Here is a 21,143-nt window from a genome sequence, read left to right as displayed (position 1 = left end):
AGATTAAAAAAAATGATATAAGGTGGATAAAATTGATAATATTTGCATGTGAGAACTATAGTTTTAGGAGTAAAATATTTTTTTCTAAGTAAATCCCAAATTATTTATATAATTCTCAATTATATATATATATATATATATATATTTTTTTTTTTTTCAAGAAGTTGCCAAATTATCAGGCTAGTTGAAAAAAGTGGAGGGAAATATCAGCCGGCTGATTCTCTCCTAATCCACCAGCCAAACAACCCAAGCTGCCTCTCCCTCTGTTTTTCTCTCAAACCAAACAGGTCTGTTGATTTTTCTCAGCATCATACCGCGAATGGAGAACCGAGGGAGGAAGAAGAGAAGATTACAGAGAACAAAGAGCAATCGAGAATGGTGTTCTTCAAGTCTCGATGCCAACACCATTTTCGCTCTCATGCTCGCAGCGATTTGTAACTCGAACGAACCCTACTCTGAGTCCGTAATAAAGAGATGCTTAAACTCACTGCACCTCTCTCTAATCCCGAACTCCCAAAACGCTGCGTTTCGTCTCCACCAAACCCTACCAATCCCCATCCTCTCATTGCTTCCAATCCTTCTGAACTCCAAGTAATTCACCCCTTTGTCTCCGTAGAATTCAACGATGTTTAATTCAGCTTATTTATTGATTTTTTTCTTGGATTTTCGTTGCAGATGTGATGAAATTGTGAGTAGGAGCACCGAGATTGCGGGGGCGGCTTCGATTTTTTCGTTTGAGATGAATGAACAGATTGCTTTGGATGGTGAAATTGTGAAGGGTTTGATATTGGCTGTCGGAGCTTCAAATAAGATGGTTTCGGTGGCTGCTTGTAATGCTGTGTTGGATCTGAGTACCACGTCGATTGGGCGAGAACGGCTGCTGGAGTTTTCGGCACTGGAGCATCTTATGTGAGTAATTTTATCCGTGCTATTTCAATGGACCTTTTCTTTTTCTTTCTCTTTTTGAAAATTTCATGATTGCCTCACAGTTATGCCTCGTTTTATTAACCTTCTGCGTGAGTGATGGTATCTGAAGTCAGTCTTATGAACAAACAATGAATCCCGAATGGTGATTGTTGAGTTTGGTTAAAATTTTTGAGCTAGGGGTTGGGTTTCTGGTGGGGAATGGTATAGCGTTATGGGAGAGTTCCCTCATCTCTTTGTGGTGGACAAAAAAGTTTGATGAAAGCCAATGTAGGTGGGTGGGGTAGTTTTTGAGCTAGAGGTTGGGTTTCGGGTGGGGAATGGTATAGTGTTATGGAAGAGTCCCCTCATCATTTTTGTGGACAAAAAAGTTTGTGAGGGAAGCCAGTGTGAGGTGGGTGGGGTAGTTTTTGAAATGGGAAGTTGATGTTATTAGGAATTTTTGTGATTGGGAGTTGAAGAGTGTTTTGTGTTCCTCTTAAAAGCTTTATTCCATAAAAGCTTCAATATGAGTGGGATTCACTATGGTGTGTGTGATGGCAATATTGTTTTTTTCTAAGTTCATTTTGATACATCACTTGATAGGTGAGTGAAAAATTTTCTAGTTGGAAATGTGTGGTGTCTAAAATTCCCTTGTGTAATGTGCAAGAATGTGACAAAGGATGTGGGGGCACCGAGTTGCTTTGGACTTGTGGGCTGTGCTATTCTCTTGTACTAGCATCTCTATACCTAGGTTCATGCAAGGTCAGCTTTTCGGCTCAAGGTAGAGTATAAGAGCTGGGAAGGAGGGGACATTAACAAAGGGAAAAGTATTCAACATACGGATTTAAGATATTTAGAAGAAAAAAAAATTACGACTTTCAACAAAGTGGAGATGGCATTGGCAAATTAAAAAAACTCTGTGAATTAAGAGTCTTATTTAGGAGAGTAAAATGGAGCATTTGGAGCATTTGGAGCTAAGGTCCTCTTTTGTAAACCTTTTAGGCTCTCTTAGGTTGTGATTTTCTTTTTAGTTGCATACTTTGCATGTATAAGGGTTGTTCTTCTTATTCTTGTTCAATTGTTTGCAATTAAAAGGCTATCTTAGACAAAGGCAAATAGTTGTATAATACTGTTATTTCCAACTAGTAAAGCAAAACACACACAAACTCACACCAAGAATATGTATATATATATATATATATAGAAGGATGAAACTTTTCAATATTTTTTTTTGTCAAAAAGAACTTTTCTGACCTTTTCTCCACAACCAAACAGCACATCATGTCATTTGCAAGGCACATAAACTACATGGGGATATCTTTGGTGTTGTCCTTGACATGCTTAAAAAAAATCATGCAATGTTTATCCATCAAAGGTTTTTGGTACCTCTGTTGGTTGAGTTTTTATCTTATGGTTGTTTTATGAGAAAACTGCAGGAAAAAGAGGAAATAAGCTTACATTTGGTTTTACATAAATTGAAAAACTATCTTAAACAAAGGCAAATGGTTATATTGCATTGGGGCCGTGGCAGTTGTTAATTGAACATAAATTGCACACATCAATTAAAAAGGGTCCAAAACCCCATATGGTTGGTTAGGTAGTGCTCACTAAGAGACAGAACAGAAAGTTCCCTTATTAATTCGAATTTTTTGTTATGCTAATAGGAGAAACAAGTGGTTGAACTACGCAACTGCTCAATTCGATTTAGAGTAGTCCTAACGGCCTGAAGATTTGCTGCATTTGCAGTGTTTATGAATTACAGGAGTTGCATAAATAAAACAGATGGATAAGAGTAGCGAATGTGAATGGATTTGGGGTAATCCCGAGATTAAGGATTAAGGGAGGGAAGGCCTGAAAGCCTTCCTCCTCAGCATTCTGTTTCCTTCCTATGTATAGGTGGATGTCAACTTCTTGCTTCTTTAAGAGTATGGATTTTGTCGGACATAGTTCCTGCACAATCATTTTAACTTTTTCTGTATGTGCATTTTTCTTTTATATAATAATGATATAGGTGTTTATGCTGAGAAATGTCAAATTGAGCTGTAATTGTGTCTGTGGATGTGTCTGGTCCACATGCATGAAAAGGCTAAAAGAGGAGTACTCTTGCTCTGTAGGTTGAGGTTGCTTTCAGTAGGAAAATTAATGATGAATTTAGGACAGCAATCACAATATATTATAAAGATGATTAAATCAAGTGGCTATATGGTAACATCATAACGCAGGCACCTGTCATCAGCCGTGGTTATTTACCTATGGTTTTTATTCTGGGATTGACTTATGTCAAAATTACTCTAGTTGCAGAAATATAGCTTTTAAGAAATATATAATTACCTTTACATGAGAGAAATCCTTGGGGAAGAGAGGATATAGATTTCATTATTTGTTGGATGTTACCTGTGGTTCTTACCTATTTATTTATTTGTTTGTTTGTTTTGGTGAGCTAGCATGGCCAAACATGCAAAAAGCACTTGTACGTTTACATCAAAAGATATAAAGATTAAAATTTTCAATATGTTTTTTATCTTTTTGAGGGCAACTAAAAATCATTAGAGGCTATTTGCTACGTGTTTATTGTTTGTCCTCTTTCAGCCTGATTGCTTGATTGGAACAATTGTTTGCTACTCCAAGAGATTAAGTGGGAAGACTGGTTGATTGGTTACCTCCTTGGTGGGTTTAGTAAAGTCATTTTGATAGTTGTTGTTTGGTAACCAAGGACAGTTTGCCTCTTATAGAGATCATTGTGGTATAATGTTAAAGACTTATTTTAAGCTGGCCGGGGAGGGTTTTGCTAGTGAGGTATAGTTACAAGCTTTGTTGGAGGGTTTACTGCAAGGCAAGCCTTGTGTCTTTCTAATCTAAGCTAGAGGGAGATTTTGTTGTGGTTATTTCTTGAGTGTCTAACTAGGAGTAAACTCATGGAAGTTCAATAGTTGGCTTCACAAAAAATATAAATATTGCTAGAAAGTTGGGATGCTCTTTCTCTGGGGTTCCAAAGTTAGCTAATCAAGCTTTGGTTAGCCAAGCAAGGAGCAAAGCAGCTGGTTGCTTTAGTTGGTGACCTTTTGCCTCCCTGAGTGCAGAGGGCAGTTTTAGCACGAGTATATTGCCTTTTCAGACTTCAGTTTGTGCATATTGTTTTGTTTTTTTGTGAAATAGTACACTTTTCTACTTATCTTGGTCAATATAAAATTTTTATTGTAACTCATTTATACATATATGATATATAATATTAATTCTTGAGGCTGATGAAGACGGGCTCGTAATTTGTTCATATTAAAGACTAGCAATTGCAGAGATTTTCCAAATATGCTACTTTATTTCTCCACTGGGACAGAAAAAGGATCTCTAATCTGTTTGTGATGAATTTTCCTGAAAACCTTTCCTAGATGGACTATTTTTCTTATATGATAATGTTTACCATCATATATCCATTGCAAATTTTTAGTAAATATTGTTCTGTTTCTTTTTATTTATTTTTTTGAGAAGGATATATTTTTACTTAACTTGTCTTAACATCCATTAGGTTTAAATACCTTCAGGTTCCTGATTCTTCAAAAAGATTGGTCTCCATATGCTCCTTGGACAAGGGAGGTGATATCTGCCTGAGAATAGGGGTTAAGGAAGATGATCTTGTAGTATTACTTCTTAATGCATCAATAACTCTCATTAATACCTATGACATTGACCAACTAGAAAACATGCCAAGGAAGCTGTCTGAAGCTTTCTCCGTCTATTTGAAAGAGCTTTGGGTAAAAGTACATAATCAAATGTTACTTCGAAACACTGTGAAATTTGGCCAAGATGAGCATTTTAATTTAAGCAGCATCAGAACAAATAATCTGGCAGAAAGCATCTTTAGGCTCTCCATTAATGCTGGTCACCTTACAACACCTTTCCCATTTGAGGTGGTTAAAAAAGGCATCTTTGATACAAGGGAATCTAGTTTTGAAAATTTCATATTAAACCACTGGGAGGTATCGCCTTTACTCGTAAGGAGCCTCTCAAAGGGTTTAAATGAGCAGGATGATGTTTTCAGTTCATTTGTACAGTATCTTAACTTAAAAAAAACTGTTTCTTCCTTTGTTTCGCCTCTCCTTCAAGGTCTGGTTTCCTGTTTGCCAATTGATTCAGATGAGTTAAACATCCTTAATTTTCTAAAGACGGTGAGGAATGAATTGGGTTGTCTTATAATCTACGGGCAAGACATAAGGGTTCTAAGAACGATGGGGCATTTGAAAGAGGAGGTGCATTTCTTTCAGGAGAGTTCAGAGCCATGCATCAAGGCTCCTCATTTTTTATATATTGATGATATTTTGAAATGTGAAGATGCATATAATAAGGGTTATACAATTGCGTTACGTGGAATGGAGTTCCGGTTTGAGAGTATTGCTGCTATTGCAGATGGGTTAGCATCTCTGTTTGGTCAACCATCAGTAGGTGTCAATTTATATTTGACACCTCCTGATTCTCAGGGTTTGACTCGCCATTATGATGACCACTGTGTGTTTGTATGCCAACTTTTTGGTACTAAGCAGTGGACGATTGTTTCTCAGCCGATTGTTTCATTACCTCGTCTGTATGAACCTCTTGATAGCTTACACAGTTCAAAGATTGGGAATTCAATGGCTGGGCGCACACAGTTTTTGTTGAGGGAAGGTGATATTTTATATATTCCAAGAGGTTTTCCTCATGAGGCATGTACTGTTGCTGAAAGTGGTGGCCCTGATGAGACAACTGGGTTCTCTTTGCATCTGACACTTGCTATTGAGGTTGAGCCTCCATTTGAGTAAGTACCATTTGCATTAGTTTTCACTTGGTTCTGCTGAATGGAATGATGGTTATGACTCATTTTTTGTGCTCATGTGAAAGAGTATGGCTAGTAGGCTTTATTTTATTGTTTAATTTCAATATTTTATTTTATGACCGTACGCTTTTGGGGTAAATTTTGGATGAAATTTTGCCAAGTTGAAATTTTTGGTAATTTATGTAAATCCATGTACCATCCCTAACAAAAAAATGTCACCAGAAATGAAGTTCAGAAGTCCTGATGCTGAATAAATGATAAACATTACGATAATTAAAACTGTTACTTTCACTTTAATTAGTAATGTTTTTAGCCATATTATTTATAATCCAATCTTCAGTTACGTCAATATTTCAATAGGATCAGGATTGTCCATTCATTTACTTAGCCTATACCTACATTCTAACTTCTCTTAGATAATTTCTAATTTAACCACCATTCTCTATAGAGCTTTCTTGCCTCCTATTTACCTTAAAATACAATAGGTGACGAGTCATTTGATGAATAATCATCTGAATAGTTTGTGCCTTGCTAAAATAAGCATATAGATCCAATAAGTAAAATTATTAACTAATAGCAAGAGGTGAAACAATGTATAAAACTGATCCAAGAAATATTAAGTATTGGGAAGGACTAATTAATTTATGGGTTAAAAACAATGGTGCCCTCAGAACTATGACCCTTGTCCTAGTTTGGTCCTTGAACAAAAAAAAAAAAAAGTGTCATAACAACCCCAACTCCCCCCTTCCCTCCCCGGATATGCATCTACAGTTCTTTCATCAGTCTAATGTGAAGTCAATGGATGGAGATGTACACGTGGCTTTCTCTTGATCACATGTACTTAAATTTTCTCCTCCTCTCTCTTCTGCAATCCAAATTCTCTCACCCCCTCTTCCCTCCTCTCCACCTTTCTAATCCCTTATCTCTCCATAATTCTTGAAAAATTCCTCAAGAAACATAATTCCTGAGAAACAAACATTTTGTTGGTTGCTCAATGCATCGAGGAACCAGGTTTTCAATTGCCCTCATGGCTGACTAGGGACATGAAAAACAAAACGAACAAATAGAAACCCATTAGCTCTACTCTTCATCCCCAAAATGGAAAGACGAGAATTTAGTGAACTAGAAGCTGGCAAGGAGGGATGGCTTGTCAAAACCTTAGCCTTGTTTGCGCCTTGGACATCCATTCTCAGGTCTTGCCTATTGATCCTTGGTTAGTCCAACTATGGCAATCCTTACAATTCTCAGTTCAAGATCAGACACAGTTTTCTCAGATTAAGGCCAAATGGATTACTGTTGTTGAGTAGTTTGTTTTTTTAATGAGATTTGGCTTCTCACAGATGGGACTTCTAGTGAGGATTTGATGTTTTATTTAATTCGAAAGCTGAGCGAATTGGGTGGGTTCTGTATTTTTCCTTTTTTTTTTTGGGTGTGTGTTTTTGCTTTGTAAGAAAGGGTGGGAAAAGGGAAGAATTTGGAATTTTGAAGGTGGGTTTGATAGTGGAGCTTCAGATTTGGATTTAATTTGTGGGGGGTATTTTATGCTATTTTTTGTTTGGTTAGAAATGTAAATTGATCATGGGTATTTGGGATATGATTTTGTTATTTTTGTTTGCTGTTTGTTTGATTTTGGAGAAAAGTTTGGACTAGAGAAAACTGAAAATTTGAATTGCAGTTGCAAATTAGGTTTCTTTGATGCTCCGCTTGGTTGAAAAGAGAATGCAAGAAAAATAATTAATTGGGAGAGAGATCAAAGTTTGGGGGCACTATTCCCTTAATTTATAATATCAACAATATTTTGCTGGTATTACAAGATATGGAGGGTTTCACAATACAAAATGATTAATCATAGATGATTTATCTTTCGTTCAAAATATTTTTGATATTTCAGTGGTATGTTGAGATTTTCTGCATTTTCATGGCTTCTTCTAACAACCTTTTTGAAATAAATTAATGAAATATCTCCGCTATATCATTGAAAATTCCACAATTCCTCTCCATGTTGTTGTATTGATTTGTTTTATGTTTCTCTTCCTATACCTCATGTACAATTATTTACATTTTAAGAAATGAAAATTTTAGGATACTTCAGCATTCAAAAATATGGTTCATCAATATAAAACTTGTACGTATGCTTGTGAATGCACACAGTTTTGACCCTACATGCTATGCATCTATCCTTGTCATCTATGACACTTTTGATATTGTTTTCACTCCAAATAATGCATTGTCATGTGCCTCAACAATTTCTGAAGCTTCATTTCAAAATTTTATATTTTGGCTGTGATTTCTGTTGTATCTTTGAAAAACTCCATCACTGATATTTAGAGCTAGTTATATATTTAGACAGTCAATATTTTGATCCTTAGTTATTAGTAATAGAATTGTGTGATACAAGATGTGTGATACAATACATTTCACATTAAAAATGTTAATATGTACCACATCTTGGCTGTTTTTTTTTTATCAAACACATCTTGACTATGTTGTGCAATACAAACACTAAATACAATAGAATGCTCCTTATGAAGTTGAGCAATTTGTGGTGGTTTTGAAGGAAAATCAATTTTAATTTTTTTTCTTCTAAAAGAAGACCAATATGTTATTGTGTAGAAGGAAAAAGAAATTATTTGGGGCTCTTTTTCACATTGTTTCCTCTCCTCTTAGAGAAAGAATACACTTCCCTCTCTATGATGCTTTAGAAATGAAGTATTATTATTTAAAAAATAAGTAAAAATAAATAGAGAATGCATAATTTTTTTTACAGTTTGATTAATGTGGAGCTGACATGCAGTTGTCGGTAGTGTATGCAGAGGTGAATTGTCAAGATAACAACTTGACTTTATAGCAGTGTCACAGTCCTTCATAATGAGGTGATATGACTAGGCCAGGATAATCAGCTTGAGAGATGAATTGTCAAGATAACAACTTGACTTTATAGCAGTGTTGTAGTCCATCATAATGAGGTGACCCGACTAGGCCAGGAAAATCAGCTTGAGTGGTGAATCTGACAGCTGAGGGAGGGATGCTCAAGGGAAGCAATAGCTGCTTAGTAATATGTTGTTCTTTAGACTATTTTTTAAGTCTCTAGTGTTCCTGGTTTCAAGAGTCATGAAAAGCTTTCTGGTTCGTCTTGGTTTTGGAATAGTTCTTTAGATTTTTCAGGGTTCTCAATAGAGGCACTGGATCTCTTTTATTAATAATTTTGCTTGAGGTTTCCCAAAAGATTCAAAGGTTTTCATACTCTTTACCTGAAGTAAGTTTATTTATAGAGAAGATGGATATATCTTTCAGGATTGGTAATTACCTTTATGATGGAATATTGCCTCAAAATTCATAGGTGACTAATGGGTACACAAAACATGTCGAAGTTACAATTTGTAACATTGGGCACATGTGACAATGTGGATTCATTCTTTAATTCCCCTTGCAAGATAGTGGCTTGCTACAGTTATGAGATACAATAAGCAACTAATTAGGTTAGCCCTTGCTTAGGGCCTTGCATTGCATCCAGGTGGTTTCACGCATCAGGGTGCATAAAAGATAAGGAAGTTTTTAACCATTTAACTAAATATTTCATGCATAAAGTAAGCCACAGTGCCCCACTTCAGTAGGTTTTGTTGGTCAAATTTGCCCAGGCATTTTTTTATGTTATATGTTTGTTTCCCCTTGCAATGTGTCACCTAACCATTGGCACATTTCACATACTCAATGGCACATGGTTGTGTACTGGCTTAACTATTACTGATAAGAAAAAGTTGGCTAACTATTAGTGTATTGCCTTATTATTGGCCTTGCAACATCACCAAAGATGAAACTTTACAAACTTGGATTTTGTAAGTTGGAAATTGGAACCGAAATTCCATGCCTTTGAATGAGCTAAGCCTTTTGGTGTGATCATATCTGCTAAAGAAAACCAAGGTAGGTAATTTCAATTGCTTCAGACTTGCTTTACGGATAATGACATATGTTTGTGTCTGGATAGAGTTGGTTAAAAAACTTGTGTACTTAAATAACTTGTTAGTTCATGTTACACATGCCCCCCCTAGTTGGTTAAAAAACTTGTGTACTTAAATAACCTGTTAATTCATGTTACACACGCCCCCCCTATAGTATTGTTTATCTTCCAGAGCATATTTCATGTAAGGAAAAAAGATTATTTGACATTTGATTTTCACTGACATGAAGATTTCTTGTCATGGATTTCATTTTCTAGGTTCTTGATTTTTTTTTTTTTCATTTTTCATTTTTTTTATAGGATTTTCCGTATATCTAATTTTTTTTGTATCATGTGTATTCATTGAAGATTATATGCATTGTGATCTCTGCGGAAATACATGTTTAGGTACTTGGTACTTTATTCTACTTTGAAACAACTATGGTATTAAGTTGTTTTATTGAGACAAAATGACTGCAGAGGTTTTAAAGAGTATTTTATCTAGGTATTTTTCCTTCAATAGATAAACAATATATAAAATTTCCCTTATTTAATATGTTCTTGTGGGTCGTTCTTGATGGTGCACTGTGCACTTGTTATGCAAAATGACCAATCAATGAGATACTGTATATAGGTCAAGTCCTACTTAATGCATCACTATCAAGTTAGATCCAAACTGCTCCCTTTGACTGATAAGTGCTGCATGGGCCATTTCTCCATTAAAAATGAAAACTTGATGTTTCATTTGTATGATAATTCAGTGTATGGGGTTTGTATCTCTGTAACACATGGGGGTGGCCCATGAATTGCAACCTAAATGGATAACAAAATGAGCCACCTATAACATCAAGATGTCTTTTGACATTTTATAATGTTAAACCTTTATATTACCTAGACTCCTTCTCCCTACCTCTATTCTACTGTTCATGCAGGGATAAAAGCACATCATGCATTATCGTCAGATATTGTATGTCATGTTGTGGTCAAAATTATGGATGTGAAAAATTGTTATTGCTGGTATTCTTGAAAAAGATTTCATAGTTTTCAACCTTAGGCCATTTGCCATTAAGATCGTACATCTCTCAAATCTCTCTCTCTCTCTCTCTCTCTCTCTCTCTGCGTGCATGTGTCTGTTTTTGTGGATGTGTATGACTTCCAAATATGGATGTGCATATATTTCATTTCAAGACTTTTTTTTCTTGAATTATGCATAGGACCTTGCTATATAGCTTGCAGAAATTTCTAAATTGATTGGACTAAGTTTGTCTTAAAAATTAAGAAGTTCAATGCATGTGGACTGACCCATTTTGTTACTAAATTATATATGATATGGACAGGTGTGTCTGTCAGACATGGCCACAAGGTTCTGGACCCAATGTCTCTGGAAAAGATTACTTGTGGACATGTCGCTAAATCTTTCGTACAAATGATGGCACACATTTTAATCATTATACAAAAAATATGAGCACATAATGGTTAACTGTAAGTAGATTGGTTGAAATCATTCAAATTGTGGGGTACCACATTTGGATATAAAGGTAAAGTTATTTGAAAATATCAAAATAATAATAAATTTTGTAGGTCTCCTAATAATAAATCCATTTGCATCTAAAAAGATGGTTATTGCAAGTGAAATTAATCTTTCATTGTGCTTAACACAGTATTATGTGTGTATAATCCCGGATGTTTCAGAAGTTGTAGTGGTCATGATTTATCAAATTCACCTATATATGTCAAGACAGTACATTTTGGTTTTGGGGTCAATTTCAAACATGGTTGAGCTTGGAATGTAATCCTGAAATGCAAAATTTTGCAATTTTAGTGAAATACTGCAGTGTATCTGAAAGTAGAAATCAGTTGGAATCTGAAATATCAATTATTTTGAAGTGGTTAGAAATCAAAATGAAATGTCTTAGATTTCTTTTTGTTTAAATTTAAAACCCTGATGAACTTTAAAACCTGTACCATGTTAGAAGGCTTCAATTCTCACATAGTCATGGCATATTTTAAACAGGTGGGAGGGATTTGCTCATGTTGCACTCCATTGTTGGAACCAGAGCTCGAAATCAATCCACTACACTTCTGTTGATCCTTTGTCTGAAATTCTTAGTGTTATGTCTGTGAACTTGTTACACATTGCGATCAGGCTGATTGGTGATTCTGATCCAACCTTTCGGAAGGCTTGCTTGGTTGCTGCAATTACCTTGCCATCAGATTCCAAATGCTGGCTTGGTTTGAACCAGAGAACCATTTTTATCTATATAATTGATAAGATTTGTAGTGAATCAGGATTCTTGGAAGCCCTCAGGGTCGTAGAAGTTGCTATTCAGAAAAATGAAGATCCCTTTCAACGGTTGAGATGGCTCCAGCTTCTCAATTGGGAGGCAGAAATGATTGAAGAGCATGGTGGGGATTTTCCTTCAGTAGGATTTGAAAAGTTGAGCTCTTTATTTAATCAACACAGAGACAAGGCAGAAGTTGCTTTCATGAACGTGAAGTCCAAATTCTGTTGTGAGGTGGCATTTGAGGATGTAATAGACAGCTATGGGATGGTGCTTGAGAAGTACAAAAAGACCAGAAAGCAATATATGAATGGGATGCTTTCACTACACTGTAAATGACAATGGTTGTGAAGATCCTTTTTTTGGATTACCTTTTTATTTTTTATCATTCTACATTTCTCCTTTTACCTTTTCCAATAGACAGGTCTTTGTGGGCAGGGATAGACCCTGTTGTATTCAGCATGATGAGATCTGCCATGAGTCACCCAAGGTGGCTACTCCAAAGGGGCAGCCAGTGCTGTGGCAAAGGTTGAGTTCCATAAGATATTCCTCTTCAAAAAAAGCTGTGACAGGTATGTCTATTCTCCTTGCTGAGACCTGTAGTTCTTCAAGCTTCATTTTTATGTTTCTCTTATTATTCTTCTTGTTGCTATTAGGTTGGGTCTATTTCCATCTCATTGTTTACTTTGTATGCCATTACGTTATACAATATGTCTCATAAAACCAATTAAAAATGCATCTACAGAAGTGGAGAAAAAGTAAACTCTCTTTTATGATTGTTATTGTTGCTGGCAAAAGTTTGGGTTGTGAAGTGAAACCCAGAGAGGAAATTAAGATTGCCGTGAAATTTGAAGCAAAGTATTTCCATCCAAAATATTACTATATGTTATTACATTGTTGTATCTATTGATTAGAAATACCAGACATGTATGAATAAACTCTTCTGTAGGGAAGGCTTATAAAGCATCCTAGGGTTTGGGGTGTTTGGGAGTTGGAGTTGGATGAGTCATAACTCCATGATAATCGATGTGGTAAACAATATCTTCTAAATTCTCGCTGCTGCTCCTGTGTTCTACTGCAATGGAATCTTCTTGCATTGTAGATGGCTTCATTTCGTCATCAACATCCTGCATTTATCACATAGTCATATTCAAGAGTTCTCAAATGAGTTAAATAACAGATCAAGCTCAGTTCTGTAACTGAGAAGGTAGGAAAAGGAAAAGAACTTGAAACTTTGAGTCTTAGACTTCTCATTGTTTAACATCCCAGGAAAACAAAAACCTCTCCAGTAGAGCCTCACAGTTATGTTGCTCAGTTGAGTTAGGTTTTCTCATTCTTCCTTTTGGGAGGAAACTGAAACAACATAAAATGTGAGAATCAAAGGTTCTTTTCCCTCAGTTTTCTCAGAAAACAGAGGGAAGGTAAGTAAAAAATGGCCAAAAACAGCCTATGGGGGAGTGATCCAAAGTAGTAGTAATTGAGAGGCAGGGAAGGTTAGAGAAGGGATGGATGAGCTAGAGATTTGTTTCATTTTCACAAACTCACCTGGATCTCTTGGTATTCATTTTTCCGGTTGGAGAATGACATGCTCAATTCTCTCACGTGTCTCCTTCCTGGAAGAAAATTCAAAGAAGATGAAGAAGTTGAAGCAATGGAAGAATGTTGGTGGAGGAGATAAAAAGCAGTTGTAAGGAGACAGAGCAAAAGAATACGTGAGGATTTCATTATCATATGGATGAACGAAAGCAATGTGTTGTTGGGAAAGAAAAAGGAAGTGAAGGTCAAATAAATAGATGAGCATGGGGAGGCAGTGGAAGAGGGAAAGTGAATTATTGATTGATGGATTGGGAAAACATGTCTCAGCCCATGCCTATGATTCTGGTGTCAATATAAATGAGAGAGACCCAGGAAGAGTCTGTCCCTACACCCTCCTCTTTCTCCTTTGGTTACTGTTTGGGGGCAGGTGGAAGAAAAGAAATGGGTTCACGTGCGTGTTCCATGCCAAACAAAACCGCTCACGGTTCATGCAATAATCCATGTTTTGTCATCTTCAACAAGGACCTAAATGTTGTTGTGTCACCCTCATTGTTCTCTTATGTCAATCTTTGGCTCATTCTCTCACTCAATATGTAGTTGCTGCAGGCTGTATTTTTAATTTTTTTTCTTTTCCTTTTTCTTACCCTAGAGCTTGCAACTTGGTTTTCTAGATTTCATTGTGCATATGAATTATCATGTTGGGAACCGATTGTAGGTTTGGTGTTTAGAAATTTTAGTTATGGCAGTTGTGCTTGAAGAGAGAAATGAAATGTTACCTAGGTTATGTTTGGTTCCAAAGTACCAAGGAAAAAAATGGTAATTTTTTTTTTTTTTTTTGTGTTTGGTTGTATCATGAAAAATACAAAAGAAAAGAAAATATAATTAAAATTATTTAATAACTTATACATTTTTCAAATTAAATAAGTTAGATGAGTTTGAATAGTTTGTTAATTTGAAATCTATTTTCTATTTATATTTTCATTTTTTCTTGTTTCTTATTTCTTATTTTTTTTTCTCTTTATTTTCTTTTCTTTGCATTTTTCTTCAAATTTTATGAGGACCAAAAGCTTATAAACCCCTTTCAATCTATTGTAATATCTATACTCCTCACTTTTAAAGACCCAAAAGATTTTGCATAAATTGCATGCTTTGGGAGTTTCCATTCTTGTCCTCTAGAGATGTTCCCGCTTGATAGTCTTGTAGAAAAAATGAAGACACCCCAAGAAATTTGATCAGGCTGATCTCCCAGGATATTGATGAATTTTCACATCAGTTTCACAGTTTGGATTGTTTTTGGAAGGAAACTCGGTTTTTACGGTGGATATTGGTTTCAAGGCAAAGTGGGTTCACTCTAGTGAACAATCTTGATGGAGTAATCTTGGTGTAGATGGGTAGTGTTGAAAAGGTTAATTAGGGGTTTTTTTTGTGGCTTCACTACTGAGGCATCAGGCATGGCCTGTAACAGTAGCAGTGACAGTGGAGGCAGTGATGTATGTGAGTCACATGGTGTCTCTGTACTTGCCCAATGGCCATGGCTCCCTACCCACAAGGACAAGCGACTGAAACTGGTGGGGAATCCTCCATAGCCCACTACATTTCTGAAATGAAGAGGTAGAAGCCATTCAAGTACAGTCCCCCGCCCACACCAGGGTCCAGAATAGGTCCCATTTGTAGAAAAATTGGACCAAATCTTTACCAGGGGATATGCATATTTTACTTGCATATATTATTTTTAAGTAGAAGATTATCATGTTTTGAGCTGTAGCAATCATCACCCTTTTGACTTTTTTAGTCCCGGAAATTTTCTTCAATGCTAAAAGAAAATGAGTTCTCATGGAATATTTTGGAGAAATATGCTTTGGTTTTTTTTTTCATTTCCGGATCTAGACATTGGTAAATTCAAACACACCTCAATCATCTTAACGTACTTGAAAAACAATCTGTGTCTTTAGTTCTATTGATGCCATTCCTTCAAAATAATTATCTTATTATTTGAAAATTCGGAAAATAATAAATACATCCAATCTAATCCACAACATGGCCCAACATGCTAAATCACTGGGTCAGAGCCATTGAGAAGATGACAGGCCCTGATTTTATTAGTGATGGAAATGGGTCGATCTGCAACTGTCATGGTATGATAAGGACAATGGATATTTGAATAGTTCCTTTTCTTATTCATAGACTTTATTTGGTGGCAATGCCGTTAGATTTGCGAAAGATTGCTGTTGAGACTAACCTATCAATGGGGAAATACTCAAGAATTGGTGAAGCATCAACCTCTTGGTGTGTGCCTTGGGCACCATATCTTGTCGGTCAGTGCCCCGAACTTGTCTACAATTCTCGAATAATGCTTTGTATACTTTGTCAGCAGGACAGCAATGCAGCTGCCCCTTCACCTACTGTTGGATTTAAAGTGTGTTGAGAGGTTGAATAAAACAAGATGAGAACCATAATGAACAGAGGATTTAGCGAGATTGGCTAGGGTATGTGAATGCTTTAAAGTAGATCGAGCTTCCTTTGAGATGATACCTCATAGCAACATGGTCAACAATGACGATCTACCTTCAAGGTACAAACTGTGCACTCCGATTTATATAGTAGTAATAGTTTATGATTAACATTAAAATGAGAACCAAAATGAAAAGTCTAATAATGAACAATGTTTTTAAAATTGGATTAGATTGATCGATTAGACGGGTCAAATCGTCGATCGAAGCCAGGTTTGATTTGGTTCGATTTTTGAACTGAAATACATATTGAATTGTCCTTGAACTGAACAGGTTGATGATTGAATCGTCATTGGTTCACCTTTTTTTTTTCCCCTCAAAAAGGTTGAGTTTAAACATGTCCTTATCCTTATCTTCCGATGTGGGACGAAAAGTCTAAAAACCATGTGATAGCTAGGGGAGGGGATTCGAACCATGGACCCTCAATGGACATGTGGTGGCGTTCACTTTACTATTCGTTGTTATTAGTTTAAAGTTGCAAACTAAAGTTAAATTAATATAATTATTTTAAAATTTTTTAATATAAGAAAAATAATGTAATATGAGTAAAATTAATTATAAATAAAAAAAAATTCTTCTATTTTAATATATTTCTTCACATTTGAATATCATACATATTTTATCTATATAATTTAAAATATCAATACATTTAAGTTTGGTAATGTTAAAGATAAAAAATAAATATTATTGCTTTTAAATTTCTTAATATATATATAAATTTTATAATTTATTTTTAATATATAAATTATATATTTATGATGTTACCGGTTTGATCACGGTTTAACCATTCATCAAACCATTGAACCGTGAACTAATAACTTTTTTAGTTTAATAATCGGTTCGATTTTAAAAACATTGATAATAAATAAAGAACTTATTGTGCGTTTGGTAATAATTATAGGAAACATTTTTAATATTTCTAATACATGAAAGATGAACATTTTCAAGTGTTAGCAAGACTAGAAACACATCCTAGAATCACTATCAGACGCACTTTTAGTAAGATGAATTAAAAAACATGATTATTTTAAAGTAGATTAAAAAGCACTTTGAGATAGTATCTCATAGCAACATGGTCAACAGTGACGATCTACCTTCAAGGTACAAACTGTGCACTCTGATTTCTATAATAGTAATAGTTTATGATTAACATTAAAATGAGAACCAAAATGAAAAGTCTAATAATGAACAATGTTTTTGAAAATTAGATTAGATTGATCGATTAGACCGGTTAAACCGTCGATCGAAGCCAAGTTTGATTTGGTTCAATCTTTGAATTGAAACACATATTGAATTGTCCTTGAATCGAACAGGGTGATGATTGGATCGTCATTGGTTCACTTTTTTTTTCCCTCAAAAATGTTGAGTTTAAACACGTTCTTATCCTTATCTTCTGATGTGGGATGAAAAGTCTAAAAACCATGTGATAACTAGGGGAGGGGGATTTGAACCATGGACCCTCAATGGACATGTGGAGGCCACGTTCACTTTACCATTGGTTGTTATTACTTATTAGTTTAAAATCGCAAACTAAAGTTAAATTAACATGATTATTTTATTTTTTTTAATATAAGAAAAATAATGTAATATGAGTAAAATTAGTTATAAATAAAAGAATTTCTTCTATTTTATTATATTTTAATATATTTCATATTTGAATATTATACATATTTTATCTATAAAATTTAAAATATCAATACATTTAAGTTTGATAATGTTAAAGACAAAAAATAAATATTATTGTTTTTAAACTTCTTAATATATATATATATATATATATATATATATATATATATATATATATATATATATATATATATATATATATAATATTATAATTTATTTTTTAATATATAAATTATATATTTATGACGTTATTTGTTTGATTGCGGTTTAACCATTGATTGAACCATTGAATCGTGAACTAATAATTTTATCTGTTCAACGATTGGTTCGATTTTAAAAACATTGATAATGAATAAAGAACTTATTGTGCATTTGGTAGTGATTATAAAAAGCATTTTTAATCTTTCTAATATGTGAAATATAAACATTTTCAAATGTTAGAAAGACTAGAAACACATCATAGAATCACTATCAAACGCACTTTTAGTGAGATAGATTAAAAAACCTGATTATTTTAAAGTAGATCAAACTTCCTTTAGAATGTATCTCAATGCATTTTGTGGCTATATTCCTATTGTAGAAATTGGTATGTGTTTGAGTCTCTCTATGATTTGGTTATTATACCCTAAAGGTATCACTTTTTTATTTATCTTCAAAAAACGTAGTTTAATTTGGCCTAAAAATAGGTTTAATCATTGTGAGCAAGAAGTGGCCTAATTCGCGCACATCAATAAGAGCTTGAACTTGAGGGGTCCATCCTATGCATGCAATCCTCAAAATTACATTGGATGAGCTTGGGCATTTGTGGGAGCATGAACCTCCACTTTCTCTCCGTAAACCCATAGGACTTGAAAAGTGGAATTCAATAAAAACTACTTATCTACTCTTGTCCATTTCCTAAAACTCAAACAATTTTCCTAGAATCCCTCACAAATTGCATAAGTTGACTAATACAAAAAAAAGAGAGTGTAATGCCTAGAGAAATGCAAGAATCCAATGCATCTGAATTGTGTCTTAAGGCCATAAACCAATGTTAGGGTAAAGAGTTGTGAACTAAAGAACCTCGATGAAAATTAAATTTTAATGTACCAAAGATCCTTATTGTGGATTAGAAACCACCACCCATATTGTTTTCTCTTCTCATTGCGTAAATGAATTGATATGAACAAGTCATGCACTTAGATATTTGTGAGAGCTCTAGAGAACCTATCTTAGTTCTTAAAGGAAGCAACTTCACTTCCACTCTCATATAGGTGAATCCATTAAGTGTAACATGTATTTAAATACAATACCGATAAGGAATATGGTATTCATAAAGAATATGTACTCATCCTTAACCATTACAGAATATGCATAACCTAGTTCATAGAGATGAACTCTCATATATTAAATAATTGATAGTGTATTATACAATCAACAAGTGACGTGTTATTATCCATACGAATATACTTTTTGGGATCTTCATTCATGTAGGTTGGGTAACAATCACTTATGAATTTATATTGAGTATAGATCTCATCCTCCTTAATGTTTCTTCTACAAATTTTCTATTTGGTGGTTTTGTTAGAGGATAAACCAAATTCAACTTTGTTTTCATGAAATTTAGGGACATGATCCTTGTCTCAAGTAGCTATCATATATTATTGGGCCTTGGGTATTGCAATCTAGTTATCGTATATATAATGGTTCTTAGGCATATATGGTTGTTTTTTCCCATTATATATCTTATTCTTAGTCTTGGCTATTGCAATCTAGTTATCAAAACGCCTAGACATAAACAGTGTTGGTCTTGTCCATAAAGATATCTGCTGAGAGACTTCTTAGCCACTTAGCCTTAGAACTTGTCTTTTTTTAAGACAATAAGCTCAACCTTCATAATAGATTGAGTAATGTAAGTTTTCTTGGAAGACTTCCAAGAAATTACACCTTCTCCGAGGATAAAATCATACCCACTAGTAGATGTCATTTCATTTGAATTGAAAATCCAATTGGTATCATTGTACCTTTCTAATACATTAGGAAATCCAATATAATACAAATTATAAACATTGGTACCTTTTAGATATTTAAGTACTTTGTAAATAACATTCTAATAACCTTAGTTGGTACTTTGGGCGTGTCAACTTAATCTACCCACCGCATTAGCAGTATCCAGTTTGGTGTAGTTAATTGTATTAGGCTAAACATTGCAAGGTGACCTAAGGTATGAAAGTCTCCTAAAGCTTAGGTGCAAAGAGCAACATAAAGTGTAAGCCTAAGCAAAGTAAAATGTAGCCTATGATGCATATCAATTTTATAAAATATAATTCAAAATCCATCCAAGCAAAAATTAAAAATAAAGAATAAGATTTCAAATTTAAAGAAGCATTCAATAAAAAAGCAATGAAATCATATAAATTTTAATATACAATTAGAAATTTCAAGAAAAAAGTATTTTAAAAGAAAAATAAAGTAAATAAGGCGCATGCTTTGGTAATTAAGGCACTATTAACTTGGCCTCACATACAACTACTAGTCTAGTCCTAATACTTGGCATATCATCTATATATTGGCATCTGTTCAACGTGTAATGTACTACCATTTAAATACAACACCTATAAGGAATATGAAATTCACGAAAAGTATGTACTCATTTTTAACCATTGCAAAATATGCATCATCTCAATCATAGAGATGGACTTGCATACATAAATAATTAATAGTATATTACACAACCAAAAAGTGACTTTTTATTACCATATGAACCTACTTCCTAGGATCTTCTTTCATGTAGGTTGGGTCACCATTATTCATGACTTTATATTAGGCAAATCTCCTTACCTTGATGTTTCTTTCACTAATTTTCTATTCAATGGTTTTGTTAAAGGATCAACCAAATTCAACTTTGATCTCACAAAACCTATGGGTATGATCCTTGTCTTGAGTAGCTATCACATGATATTGTGTATTAAGCATATATGTATTTCTTTTCATTATATATCTTACTCATAGCCTTGGCTATTACAATGCATAGACACAAATGATGCTAGTCTTGTCCATAAAGAAATGTCTACTAAAAAGCTTTTTAGCTACTTAGCCTCAAAATTTGTCTTTTCCTAGGCAATAAACTTAGTCTTCATGGTAGATTGCGTAATGCAAATTTGTTTGGAAGACTTCCAAGAAATTGTACCTCCTCTATACAGGATCTAGTTTCATCTAAATCCAAGATCTAGTTTGCATGACTATAACCATCTAGTGTCATAGGAAACCCGCTATAACACAGGTCATAGTCAATGGTGCTTATCAAGTACTTAAGTACCCTATAATTATATTCTAATGATCCTAATTAGAACTTTGTTGTACCAATTCAATTTACCCACTACATAAGCAATGCTTAGTTTAATACATTAAACTACTTATGACATCAGTATATTCCAACTGGATTACACCACTATTATATGTTTTTCTTGCACCAAGTTTTGGAATCATAAGGATTTGACATTGGTTTGAAACCATAATGTTTAATCTTTCATAAGATATTCTCAACATAATGTTTTTGTGAG

At 34.3% G+C, this 21,143-nt stretch overlaps 2 protein-coding genes across 3 annotated transcripts; one reads left to right on the top strand and one right to left on the bottom strand.

The window, feature by feature from the left end:
- Positions 1-205: 205 nt before the first annotated feature.
- Positions 206-12,952, top strand: LOC117925545. Of its 2 annotated transcripts, XM_034844579.1 has the most exons (6): positions 206-591; positions 676-909; positions 4,430-5,692; positions 11,662-12,260; positions 12,368-12,501; positions 12,586-12,952. In XM_034844579.1, exons 1-5 carry the CDS (start codon positions 320-322, stop codon positions 12,460-12,462), a joined length of 2,463 nt encoding a protein of 820 aa, XP_034700470.1. In that variant the 5' UTR covers positions 206-319; the 3' UTR covers positions 12,463-12,501; positions 12,586-12,952. The 2 variants fall into 2 exon arrangements, with proteins under 2 accessions (XP_034700470.1, XP_034700469.1); XM_034844578.1 differs by having other exon boundaries at positions 12,368-12,952.
- Positions 12,775-13,682, bottom strand: LOC117925546. The gene is made up of 2 exons (XM_034844580.1): positions 13,475-13,682; positions 12,775-13,056 (listed from the first exon to the last, which is right to left on the bottom strand). Exons 1-2 carry the CDS (start codon positions 13,658-13,660, stop codon positions 12,898-12,900), a joined length of 345 nt encoding a protein of 114 aa, XP_034700471.1. The 5' UTR covers positions 13,661-13,682; the 3' UTR covers positions 12,775-12,897.
- Between the last annotated feature and the right edge of the window lie 7,461 nt (positions 13,683-21,143).

This window comes from Vitis riparia, chromosome 11, assembly GCF_004353265.1.
Source record: "Vitis riparia cultivar Riparia Gloire de Montpellier isolate 1030 chromosome 11, EGFV_Vit.rip_1.0, whole genome shotgun sequence".
Lineage (NCBI taxonomy): Eukaryota > Viridiplantae > Streptophyta > Magnoliopsida > Vitales > Vitaceae > Vitis > Vitis riparia.
Note: the sequence above shows the minus strand (reverse complement) of the source record. Positions and strands in the feature narration are given on the sequence as shown.